This window comes from Lampetra fluviatilis, chromosome 50, assembly GCF_964198595.1.
Source record: "Lampetra fluviatilis chromosome 50, kcLamFluv1.1, whole genome shotgun sequence".
Classification (NCBI taxonomy): Eukaryota; Metazoa; Chordata; class Hyperoartia; order Petromyzontiformes; family Petromyzontidae; genus Lampetra; species Lampetra fluviatilis.
Window position 1 is genome coordinate 9971603 of NC_136324.1, and position 13728 is coordinate 9985330.

The 13728-nt window shown below is 46.7% G+C and overlaps 1 protein-coding gene across 3 annotated transcripts in view; it reads left to right on the forward strand.

Moving 5' to 3' along the window:
• LOC144948704 (aryl hydrocarbon receptor-like) overlaps positions 1-13728 on the forward strand; it is a 43385-nt gene that overhangs the window by 15703 nt on the left and 13954 nt on the right. For all 3 annotated transcript variants that reach the window (XM_078878382.1, XM_078878384.1, XM_078878383.1), the window contains exons 4-5: positions 5801-5890; positions 6844-6946. In XM_078878382.1, the coding sequence (XP_078734508.1) occupies positions 5801-5890; positions 6844-6946 (193 nt within the window). The remainder of the gene's footprint in view (positions 1-5800; positions 5891-6843; positions 6947-13728) is intronic.

Sequence of the window (13728 nt, forward strand, 5' to 3'; positions counted from 1 at the left end):
AGGTCCATACGCCGTACAGCCGAGCAAAATATATATTTTTCGTCCTTATGTTTCTCCCTTATGATGGGACTTTGTAGGATGAATGTTAATATTTATAAGGGCACGGGGTGATCAATAAATCCTAAATTCGTCTATAATAAGGTAGGCACTGATAAGGGGTTGAGAGGAATTCACATATTAAACTAACACACACACAACTACACACACAGATATGTAAACAAACACACAGACACACCCAGCTGCACACATATAAACTCACACACTGCCATACAGAAACAAACACAACTACCCTTTTAAATACATAAACTCGCACACGAAGACAGCTACACACATATACAACAAATTTACACACTGCCACACGCATAACAGACACCCAAGTCTACAAATACAATCTCTTTTTGAACACTTACCAACATTAAAATAAAAACCACATCACCCACGCCAGGCTAGGTGTACACTTCTACAAGACACCATTAACTTTTAAAACTTAAGCACTTAAAAGAGAGCTACATAAGTTAATAATACAAGAAAAAACATACCAAGAATATACACAAAAATGAAATATCCCCCGAATAGCCTTAACATACTGTTGAGACAGGTGTTGTTAGTGAGCACCTATAAAAAAAATCAAAGATTCCCCGTATAGCCTTTAACAGACTGTTGGGGAAAGTGCTGTTTATGAGCACCTATACACACTAACATACATAGCAATCACGTAATGACACTTACGCACACATCTTAAATCTATCACTTACACAACAGTATGGATTTGTGCAGTAAATATCACACCAAAGTCAAAACATAACTTCATACATAAATCTTCACAACGGTCCACACTACCACTTCGTACAGAATGTCACTATCGCAGATGTGAATGTTGTGCAGGGGTGTGTGTGTGTCATAGATGTAAATCATTCGAGAATGGGCGGCAAATTGGGAGATCGCTGCATGTCGACACGCTGGGCTTGCAGTCAAGTCCCACGTGTGTTAGATGGCACCACAGAAGCAGCAGCAGTAGCAGCGTGGTGGTTCGTGCTGCTTCCAGATTTACGGGATTCAGTCAAACTCAGCTGCACTCTCCCCGTGTCTTATCGTCCCTTCCTGCCATCACTGCATTGACGTGAACGCCCGGCAGAATTTGACGTGGGTCGACATTGAACAGTGTCGCCGCGTTGACGGCGCGCCGTCTTGCACTGCCTGGGAGGTGATGACCGTGCGATGTTGCGAAGGCTCCTCTCTGCGTAACATCTGAGCAACAGCAGCAGCATCTCGGTAATGCGATTTCAAGGCGAGGAGTTAAGGGTGGACCTGAGTAAATGCGCGTTGGTTACTGTGGGTTCAACTGATAACAAACTTGGCTGAATTAAGTAATTTCAGATAGGGGAGCTGTAACGGGCACGTGCGGTGACTTGATATTGGTGGGATGTTTTTGCGTAACACCCACGTTATTATTGTGCGTGCGGTGCATGCGGTGTGTGTGCTGATTTTATGAAATGTATGTATGTTGAACTTCTTTTGCACCATACGTAACCGACCGTGGTACCAGAGACACTTCACGCAGGTCAGTGGGGCTCCTGAGCCTCGGAGACGACATCGACAGTACGCGGCGGTGCGCTTCTCTAAAACATTGCAACACGTAAAAGGACATTTCTTAGCTTATTTATTTTTCTGTTTTATGTCGGGTGATAAACGTATAACTCAATGAGATTCATTGTCTAATTTCGTTGGGAGAGAAGGAAATTGTATTTACACGAGGACCGTTATTGTTTTTACGTTTGCAATTAAGTCGCAAGTAACTTTCAGGTTTTTCTTTTATTTTTATAGAAAGGAATGGATCTTAAAGTGGGAATTTAAATTCGCAGTGGATTGGTAAAATCTCGATTACGCTTCTGTGAGGAGCATTAGCGTTTTGCGTTATCAAGAGTGAAGAGTGATGTGGCATCAAGATGTGGCATCAAGAGTGAAGAGTGGTGTGGCATCAAGATGCGGCATCAAGAGTGAAGAGTGGTGTGGCATCAAGATGTGGCATCAAGAGTGAAGAGTGGTGTGGCATCAAGATGGAGCATCAAGAGTGAGGAGTGGTGTGGCATCAAGATGCGGCATCAAGAGTGAAGAGTGGTGTGGCATCAAGATGTGGCATCAAGAGTGAAGAGTGGTGTGGCATCAAGATGGAGCATCAAGAGTGAAGAGTGGTGTGGCATCAAGATGCGGCATCAAGAGTGAGGAGTGGTGTGGCATCAAGATGGAGCATCAAGAGTGAAGAGTGGTGTGGCATCAAGATGCAGCATCAAGAGTGAAGAGTGGTGTGGCATCAAGATGCAGCATCAAGAGTGAAGAGTGGTGTGGCATCAAGATGCGGCATCAAGATTGTCAACCAATTGCCACTGTTTAATTGTCACGTCGTAGTTCAGTCTGTGATGTGTGACAGGTGTGAGTTTATCGATGGGAGGAAACATTTGGGTGTCGCGTCCAGTCGAGGACACTCCTGGCTTATGGTTCTGGGATATTTTTGCAGAAGTCCTCCAAAATGTTTATCGCAATCTGAATATTTATTTATACTACAGGAGGAATCCGATGAGCTATAAAGCTCTTTTCACAGATGTCCAGTCGGGGCACGGGGTAATAACGTTACAACAACAAACAGTAAACAAACATGACAGTAGTGCAAAGTACATGAAAGGTAAACAAATTACCCAAACATATACAAATAAAACTAAACCATCCCCATCCTACCGGGCAAAGCCCACCGAGGTATTAACTTTTTTTTTCAGTCCTTGCCAACGAATGGCTGGCTTCACAAAGTTTGGTTTCGTGTGGCATTGCCCACACTTCACAGTGCACCTCCTGGCCATCAGCGTTGCGATTGACAATGGTCAATGCCCTCGTGATGGGAACGCGTCTTGGTGAATGTTTCTATCCTCTTAGACGTGCCAATGGCGCCCGCAAGCACTGCCGTTGCGTCTCGAACGCCTCGTGCACACACACAGCTCGCTGTGGTTAACGATACCAACGGGAGGGGGTCCTCCTGTACTGTTCCTGTAGGAACAAGGAAATTTCCTATTGCTATGAGTGGAGCATGCCTCCAAATTCTTCCACACCATTACGGATAATTGGCAGGCGATTGGAGTGTATTTCGTGTAAAACAGACGTCGAGGGAAAAAAAGAGATGAGTCACGAGCAGAGCGCCAAACTTTTCAGGCCTTCGCTGCGACAAACCTCCTGCCGAACAGGGACGGCTGCCACAGGACGGCCAATCTGTGCTAGACTTGCAGTAGGCCAATGGAATGCTTGAGATGAGGCGAGATGTAGAGCGCCGCGCGATGCTGAGCCGTTTAAGCCAGCGCATCTAAATGCGCATCCTTATCCTCATGAACAGCCAGGGGAGGATAAAAAAAAGACGAGTGTCGGTTACGCCATCTGTCACCTCGTTGAAGGATGGTGTCCGACTGCACTGCATGTCTACGGAGGCCAGGATTGAGCGAGATCAACTGGTACAGGGTACCTATTGTAATTTACATGAATACATTAACTCCCCCCCCCCACAACCTCTGGTCTTCGCACCCTGATTCGCTCAAATTGATGACATCACATTTACACCCTCTAATTCAGACCGAAACAGGAGGAGGATTTCTCCACAACTCTGGCTGTCGCTTGATGATGCTGGTTGTAATTACTAATGAAACGTAGGTTTACCGGTGGTGCTGAACTAGTAACTAAATGGCTAATCGGCTGCGTCGGGTGGTGCTGGGTTTAACGACACATTTATATTGACGCGATCTAACCCGAAAAAAATCACCTCTATTATGGATAATATTGTGCACAAAAGCCCTTCTACGACTACGCATTAAACTGGCACAGGCAGAAGATGAGTAGCGAGCAGCGACGTGGATAAGGGGGACACGTTGTCTGCCGACCGGATTGACCAGGGTCACGGGGTGCTAAGCGGGCGTATATTAAACGCTGGAGACCGATATCCCAGCGTCCGTTTTAACGTTTATAGCCGCAATCTCTGTTGACACTCGCAACTTGACATCTCGGTTGGTCCACTTCACGCGCCAGCGGCGGATTGCCCCGTCTGTTTGTGATAACACATCGTTATCGCCACCACTTTCAGATGGCCTAGTTTTAATTGCCTTAGTCGTGCACACGTACAGCACAGCCCCGTGTCAGACCACTGCTGGAATAGCAGTGGGAGTTATTTGACAATACTTCACCATGCTGGTCAATGCTGGTTGGTGAAGGCAGGGAGCATAAAGGTACAATACAGGAATGGAGTTTACTTCACTGCCCACTGCTACCCACCACGTAACACCACAACCTTATAGCATGGTGATCACCCATCAAAGCACGGTACAGGCGGCGAGATGTTAACTACCTCGCCTGGTATGCAGGAGGACGTGGGTTGGATCCCAACCCCGATGCCTGTATATTTTGAGTTTGCATGTTCTCCCCATGGTCACATGGATTTTTCCCTAGTTCCTCTGGTTTTTCCCTCAACATTTAGAAACATGCCTTTTGAATATTTGGTTGCTATACATTTCCACATGATAAGCCACTTTGTTATCATTTGTGGCCAGGTCACTTGTGAAAAAGAGCTATATAGCTCAGTGGGCCTGACCTATTAAAATAAAAAGTTTTGTTTATAGTTTAGGTTAACCCTGCTTAGCTTCGGAGATTTGATGATATGAGTGCATTCTGGGTGATTTTAACAATGCTCATTATTTCTATCAAGAGGGAATCACAGTCACTTATACCAGGGGTCCCCAACCCCCGCGCCATGGACCGGTACCGGTCTGTGGCCTGTTAGGAACCGGGCCGCACAGCAGGAGGTGAGCGGTGAATCCGCACGTTATTTACCACTTCCGTCCGCGCCTCTTTCCCGCATTGCGCACATGTCTCAGTCATAGTTTTGGTAAGCCCAAACGCTAACCATAGCCAAAAGGAGTAAAAAACAAACGTCGCTGGAGAGCTTCTTTGAAAAGGGGGAAAGACCCAATGATGAACACCCCCCCCCCCCGTCAGTGAAAAAATTGTCTTCCACGAAACCGGTCCCTGGTGCCAAAAAGGTTGGGGACCGCTGACTTATACCACCGTGTGTCACCATCATGTCTCTCTGCCAGACCCTGTAGCTGTTTCGCGGTTGGCTACGTGCAATACGAAATAAGTTCAACATACATGGGCAACCCGACCTCCAGTGACCTCTCTGACAGTCTCACCATCACCAACACCATTGTCTGGCTTTAGGTCTCCTGTTCCCCTCGGTTGTCGGACTCTCGGTGCCACTCCACTGCCTGTCTCAGTCACCTTCCCTTCTCCATCCACTCCGCGCACTAATCACATTTCCACTTTCCAATTACAAAAGCAAAGGCAGAGTGGTGTCCTGCTCAATTGACCATTGAAGAGTTGGTGCCCATCTCCTGTTTACTGCCCTACAGAGACACTGATAGAATATCCACATTCTTATGGGTGGGGGCGAGTCTGTCCAAAGGTCAATCACTCTTTACCTCCCCACAAAGTGGTCCTCATTCTATCGACCCCGGAGGGATGATGGGCTGAGTCAACCCCTTCCCAGGATTTGAACTCATGACCTTCCATGCGAGTGGCCTGCTGTACCGCAGGGCCACTCGGCCGGATCTTATAACTCAGAGAAGTATGTGGGTAATATCTGCGTTCCTTAAATATGATTTGATTATGTCATAATGCATAAAGGAATTACTTTGTATAGACCATGGTTGTGTATATAGACCATTATCAGTATGACTGTGTTGCTGATGTATGCATGCCGATTTTGTCGTTTCAGTCCATGAGTGGCGTCCTTTTGGTGATCATGGCTGATGGGATGGTGTTTTACGTTTCACAGAACATCCAGCAATACCTGGGTTTCAACCAGGTACATATCGTGCACCAAGACAAATATTTATTTTAATTGTATTAATTGTACACGTGTAAGTTTCTTCGAGACGGAACTTGCTTACCTCTCTGAGCTTGTGGAGAGGCTTGTTCCAACCACAAATCTGAGATCTGTGACACAGAGCCTCCTTGTGGCTCCTCAGTGTCGAAGTTGCTTTGGAAGGGTGCTAATTCCTCTGTTTGACTCCCAGGTTGTGGAATGACCTCCCAGTTAGCATCGGAGAAGCTGGTAGTTTATTAACATTTTAAAACGCTGCTGAAAACCCATCTCTTTGGCCTCATAAAATTCCATGTGGGGTGATCTGTCCGACGGCTCGGCATCGGCCGTTGATGGTCGGTTTGTGCATGAAACTCTCTTTTGCGCTCGGACTGGGTGGTTCACAATCCGCGTTTGAGCGTTTCTAGTCTGCGTTTGTGGTCGTGGGGACCGGGTTTATTCGGTTCATAGCCTAAGTTTGTGGGTTCATAGTTCGAGTATCAGGATTCTCAGTCCGGTTCTACAGTGTGTCGGGTGTTGATGGTGCGACATGCAGGGTGTTCATGGTGCAGCGTGTACGGTGTTCATTGTGCAGCGAGTAGGGTGTTAATTGTGCAGTGTACTGGTCCACGTTGTGTTCAAGTGGAGTGCACCATGAACCCCATCTAATAAGGAAGGTGTTGCAGTGTTTAAAAGTAGGCTAATAGTGTATTTTACAATCTCTTTTATATATTTACAACTTTGTATACTTTTTACTATTTTGCATATCTGAAATTTGAATGATGTAATGTTATGTTTACATGTGACGATTTTATTGTGAATGGCGCTATATTAAATAGAGTTTGATTGTTTGTAAACTTCTCGTTTACAACAGTGTCCAGAGTAACGATCTCGATGATGATGTGTCAATGATGACAATGGTGATGATGACAGTGTGCGCACGCATTGCTGCCCAGACGGACGTGATTCTGGAGAGCGTCTTTGATCTCATCCACGCGGACGACCGAGCCGTGTTCCAAGCACGCCTCTGCTGGGAGGAGACGGAGCGATGTGACTCTGGTAATGGACCACCACACCTCCCAAGTCCTCCGTGCGTAGTCGGCGGACGCGGTCGTAATGGAGCACATGGGGACGGGGATTGGGCAGCAGAACACGAAGAGGGAAGTGCTTCATCCTGAGCTGACTACGGTGGCGAGATATTATCTGCCTCGCCTTGCATGCAGGAGATCGAGGGTTCGATCCCGACTCTGACGCCTGCTGTATATTTCAGCTTGCACATTCTCCCCGTGGTTGCGTGGATTTTTTCTCCTGGTCCCAATTCAGGATTACAATTTGTTTCTAGAATATATTTGGTTAAATTACGCTGAATGTAGCAGCCTCTAATTGCTTGCCTGGGTACACATGGCAGGCAGTAAGTGAAAAGGAGAAATCGCGTGTCGGCCGTTGACTGGTGGTTTGACACAAAAGGGCTTTAGTTTCTAGACGGCAGAGCTTATTGGAGTGTGCAGTTATATTCTGAGTTTGCATGTTCTCCCCATGGTGGCGTGGATGTTTTCTCCTGGTCCTCCAGTTTTTCCCTTCACATTTAGACTGAACATTCGTTTAGAGTGTTTGGCTGCTATAAATTTCCCCCTGATGATAAGCCACTTCGTTGAGCTATCATTTGTGGCCAGGTCGTTTCTGAAAAATAAGTTAATGGCTTAGTGGGCCTTACCTAGTACGTAACAAATATATATTTGCATGTATTTTTATAGCGATTTATTTACCTTGCCTCTAATTTGTACTCCTCCACAATAGTTTTTTCCCGTTAGATCGCATAGATGTGTCGTTAAACTTGCGACCACCCAACACAGCCAATTTGCATGCCAATCATGTTTTTCGATTGTTTTTTGTCGTAACGTTCTGTGAAAATAGCTTTATAGCTCATTGGATTCCTCCAGTCTAAATAAATATTCTGAACTGACTCTGATTGGAATCACCCTGAATGCGCACAATCTCGTCAGATCTCAGGGAGCTGAGTGGTGGGGGTTGGACCTGGACAGTCTGCGGATTTTGGATGCCACCGTGCATAGAGTACGTTGTCAGCAGGCAGCAGTGCAACCATTATTACAGGCGGTCCCCGCTTTTACGATGTTACGTTGCTACGTGTGTTGAACTTCTCTCACACTGCACGTAGCCAACCATGATAATCGGAGATGCGTTTCTAGAAACCACATTGTTGTCAATCGGATAGTCATAAACCAGACCCCTGATTTTCTCATTGGCAGTAGAAACAGTCGAAACATCAGTTTGTCGATCTGTTTTGCCTTCTATCAGCCATATTTAACAGAGCTTAATAGGTACACATTCACAAAAAACATTCACTTGATAATAACAAAAGCTCCACGCCAAGTGACGTCGAAACCAGACTGACTCTGTTCAAACGCGTTCACAGTTATGTCAGAAGATGCATCGTAAATCGATCCATGGTGCCATTATATAAACGGCATAAATCGGACTTTCGTAAACCGGAGACCGCCTGTACAGTTGTACTGTATTATGCTCCAACATCTCTGCTCCCCTACGTTACCAATCCGCGCTGATCAGAGTCGTGACGTATGGTCAAGTAGTCCAAACGGCTCAAATTGACATTTACTATAAAGCAAATGGAAAGGAATAATAATGACTACGTAGGTTTACTTTTTTTTAAAACAGTGCGCCTTTGAGAATGTAGGTTGAGCTCTTTCATTATTTGTTTCTTGCTGGTTTAAAAACTTTTTTCTTGCATTGTCTCTCCCCTGATAATAACACTATGTAACCAAATTTTTGTTCCTGGGTAGTAGGTGTTATTTCGTAATTGCTTATGCCTAAAAAGTATAGAAAGTGGCTATTATTCCCCACAAACTTTGCTTTTGTGACCAGGACAGTGATATTTTGAAATGTACCTATATTCAATGAGAAAACGGGCGAATTTGTGTCTTTTCATTCACATAAAGTCAGAAAAAGCAACATATTAATCAAAATTAACATATATTTAAAATGAAGTAATAAAAAATACTACAAAAGATTTAGAAGTGAGTAGTTTTTCGAGATTTACGATTATACTGTAAATCACTGTCACGAATCAGCCTCCCATTATGTTCTCGTTATACTGTCCTTGGTAGCGGCGTTCAAAGTCCAGTATATCCTGGTGGAAGCGCTCGCCTTGCTCCTCCGAGTACGCTCCCATGTTCTCCTTGAATTTATCAAAATGAGCATTAAGGATATTGACTTTGAGGGACATCCTAGAGCCCATTGTGCCGTAGTTCTTCACCGAGTCTCAACCACCTCCACGTAGTTTTCGACCTTGTGATTGCCCAGGAAGCCACGAACCACTGCGACAAAGCTGTCCCAAGCCGCTTTCTCCTTACTAGTGAGCTTCTTGGGGAATCATTGCACTCCAGGATCTCCAATACCACGCTTGGATTATAATCCAAACGTGGTATTGACATTGTCCCATGAAGGCATGTCTGTTGGGAAACGCTCACGGAACGCAGTAGATGGATCCATGCTCTAGATAACAGCCTCCGAAAGGTGACGTCACGGAACAACTTCCGATGTCCTTTCAAACGCTTTCCCCTAAGCCCCGCTCTCGACGTGTCTGTTGCGTGGCAATCGAACCGTATTTATGTCCTCATAACTGGAACATGCTGAATCAAGTGAACATTTCTCAGCCCATCATCCCTCCGGAGTTAATGTAACGAGTACCACTCTGTGGGGAAGTCAACAGTGGTAGTCCTATGGGTAGACTAGCCCCTGCTATAATAATGTGGAATTCCTACCACTGGCTCTACAGGGCTGTAAACAAGAGATGAGCACCAATGCCTTGATGCTCATTTGAGCAGTAAATAACCTCCACTTTGGGTTGATATCATAATCTCTATACATTTGAAGCTCCAGTTTAACAATGGCATCTCAACAAAACCTTGGGTCTACTTTCTGACTTACAGGACTGTGTACGAGCAGTACATCCACGATCGCGTGTACTGGTACAACAGTAGAAGACCTTTTACTTGTAATGTGTGCACATGTGATCCTATTTCAGAGTATTCCCAGTTAGGATTTGGCTGCAGCGGAGTGATGTGAGGGCTACATTCACATCCAGCACAGATCACCAGAGATTAATTGCGCATGTGCAGCCCGTTTGCCAATCCACTGCTGGGTGAATACATTCTGGTTGGAAGCGAGACGTTTACACGATACGCGCATGGCACGCTTTGGAAGGTGCTGCTTGCTGTTTCGCGCATTCACTGGTTTTTGCCCTATGGATTCACGTACCACTTTGAGGGACATTTTTTGAGTCATGGCTCGGCCTCTAACACCAAGCGGCTCACTTCAGGCGTGAGACGCTAGGTTGCTGTTAAAGACGTGCGAGTGAGCGGCTCAGCCGTGGTTCGACTCAGGCTCAGCTCCATGGAAACCCTGAGCCTAGCCGGGACCGTGCTCGGAGCCGGCTCAAGTTTGAGCACTTGGCTGAGAAGCTGGCTCACTTGAGCCAGAGCCAAGCCAGAGCCGAGCCAGGAGAATATCGGCCTGAGAGTAAAGCGAAGGACGGAGTGTGATTACGGAGCCATTCATCTCCCGTTGGCTCCCGCTCACGGTAACGCAGGCTAAGCAGCACCCCCGGGCGTGCGTAGAAACCTGAGCCTACGTGCGCGCAGAGAGAGAGGCACGGCCTGCAGACATTGCAGCACCAGCTCAGAGACACTGCACCTAACGCAAAGATCCCCTGTGTAGCTTACGTCGTTTGTTAGCGAGAGTGCTGAAGCAAACACCTGTGAAGGCCAGTATTGTGCGCTAAGGGGCAGTGTAATAAGAACGATGCCCGGCCACCTTCGTCTCCCCAATGCTGATGTTTGCACACTTCGCCAGGTACTCAATTAATGCTGAGTTGACCTAGGAGAGACCCAGGACTGGTTTGAATATCATTAGCGACTAATGTTATTTGTGGCCATGAATCAAACCTATGTCGGCTGGTTTATAACGCAATTCGTTAACCACTATGGCACAGCTTCCCCCATAATGCACCAAGTGCAGAGCAACAATCTTAGGAAATCCTGCAATGTGTCAGAGTGCGTGTGTCTCTACGTGTGTGCTATTATGATGAGTGATGGCGCATTGGTTGGTACCTTGCATTACGATCCCAGGCACCGTGCGATTTGTCGACCCTGCGCATCATTGGCAAGTAGCATCGGAACCTATTTTGCCTCTGCGAGGTTGAATCAGCCTTAAGTCCAAGTTTCAAATTAATTTAGTTTAAGCAGGTGAGACCAATATGTCACATTTGCAACAGTCATTTGGGTCAGCAAAGTAACAAAACAAGTACAACAATTAAGCGCAGAGAAATCAGAACAAAAACAACCAAATGGAAATGAGAGTAAAGATAATCAAATAGAAATCGGAGCAGAAATTATCAAATATAAATCAGAGCAGAAATTATCAAGTAGAAATCAGAGCAGATATAACCGCATTACAGAAGCATTTGAAAACTAAACCAATATTCAATAAAGTACATTCATAACCGAGGGCTATTTTGAAAAAAGAGAACTCCTTCCACGATTACATGCTGGCCACAGACACGTGGATTCTTGAGAGTGGTTTAAACAGTGCCGCCTGAATCACAGGGCTATATTTACCCGGTGTGACCAAGGGAGAATTGGATCAAAGTCATCGTTTCTCTGCTCAGACACGCACGAGGGAAGTTCTCATTTCCGCTGGCAGCCCCTAAGCCTCTGGCAGTAATTCCACATTCCAATGACAGAGGTCATTTATTCCATAGGACAATTTTAGTTTAGTGTACATATATATAATCCCTTGAGATGGAACGTCTCATCCGCAAGGGAGTCCACGGTGTCAATTGATCACCGTTGACTTCAACACGCAGTAGGCTTTCGCGACCAATATCCATAGTAGAGGTTTTTTTTGGTTAGATCGTGTAAATATAAATGTGTCGTTAAACCTGCCACCACCTGCCACAGCCAATTAGTAAGGTTTGTCAAATAAACATTTGCATGCTTTGTTTACAGGACAAACCTTACTAATTGCCTGTGCCGTGTGGTGGCGGATTAACAACACATTTGTATTCACGCGATCTAACCCTAAAACCTTTTTTTTATGCTGCCGCCCCCTGCATCCTGCTTCCCGAAGGCTGGAAACCCCCTTAAGGACTGTGATGTGGCTGATGATGTCACCGAGCTCTGCCCAACCCCTCTCATCTAGCATGCACGTGTGGGAACAAGTTGAACTTTCCCCTATTTTCCTGTTATCTGATTCGGCAAGCAAATAAAGCAATAATCGGTGGCGCAGTCGATCACTAACACAATCGAATATCCCGGCTCGACCGAGTGTCCGTGGACCGAGTTCATCCTCAACGAGGCATCAAACTTGCAACTTTTCAACTGCGAGGCCGTTGCTCTGAGCACAACGCCATCCATCCAACATGAGTGCTCAAACCAAATACGTTTCCATATCATTTTTAAATAATGTTCGATGCTATCGTTGCGGTTAAATCCATTTAATTGTGCATAGAAGCACTCTGTGATTGCTCGAACGGCATGTGTTAAAACTACGTCCCCACCACTTATTAGCATCACATCATTCTCCCCGAGGCAATGCACTCGAAAGGCAGATTGCACTATGAATACACTCCGTACACTCTGCACTGAGAAAATCATGGGGGGTGGCATCGTGTGGCTTGCCAGTTACAACGGCACAGAGATCCTGAGGAACCAGGGTTGATTCCAAACCTCGCACAATGAGGTGGACTCGGACTCACATTCCTACTCGGCGCTCTGCGTGAACATCAGATCCTGGGGAGGTGTGATGCCGGCTACACTACCCCTACGTGTGCTGCGTCAGTGCTAAATAGGCGTTCGCAAAAAAGCACTTGTCCCCACTGCCATTATAAGACCGAACCTACTGGTGTCATTGTGCAGCGTCGCTGGCAGGCAACTTGGAGGGATGCTTCATGTGCATCCTAAGTCAGAGCCTGCCGCAGCGTGCCATCAGCTCCATCGCGCACGCGTGACAGCGCGTAACCCCCCCTCGCCACTGCATGGCTGGCGTGACGCCGAATCGAGGGCTTCAAAGGTGGAGCGGCGCCGTGGCCGTAGCTCGCGGGCGCTTGGGCGTTCAGGGGAGCGCGTGTCCCTCGTTGCTACGCGATGTTTGTTCCTAATCCAGCGCTTCACTCTGGAAAGTAAGCAAACTGGTTTTCCACCCCAGCAAGAATGTCATGCAGGTGCCAAAATGCCTGCCAACCATTTATTTTCATTCATTATTTCATACCTTTACAGTCTCCGTATACAGTGACGGAACATTTTCCCACCCTCCCACTGACTCTTCCTTCCACCTTTGCGGTGGCGGCGGTGGCTTTTGTTCTGCCCCTCCATCGGTGGCACGTGGCCCAGACCTGAACCGGAACCACGCACCCGCCGTGACCGCAGCCTCGCGGTCTCCACGTGCGCGCACGCAGGATCCGACTCGTCCCGCGCGAGCCCGTCTCTCCCACAGGCGACGTGCAAATTGGCTACGAGGGGGCAATGCCGCCCTCCGGCATGTTCCCCATCCAAGCGCTTAACGCCAGCTTCCACAACTATTCTGAAAGCCAATGAGCCAAGACAGTAATCATTAATAATTGAAATTACAGACCTTTGTCAGTTCACTGCTGGATGAGGGTCTCGGCACACCGTATCGATCATGGGTGTTGTTTGACCATACTTCTCCCTGCTGGTCACTACGGGTTGTTGAAAGAGAGGCCATAGATGTTGCCCTGGCCAGGAATGAAACTCAGGTCGCCGGGTACATAGCACAGTGTGCTAATC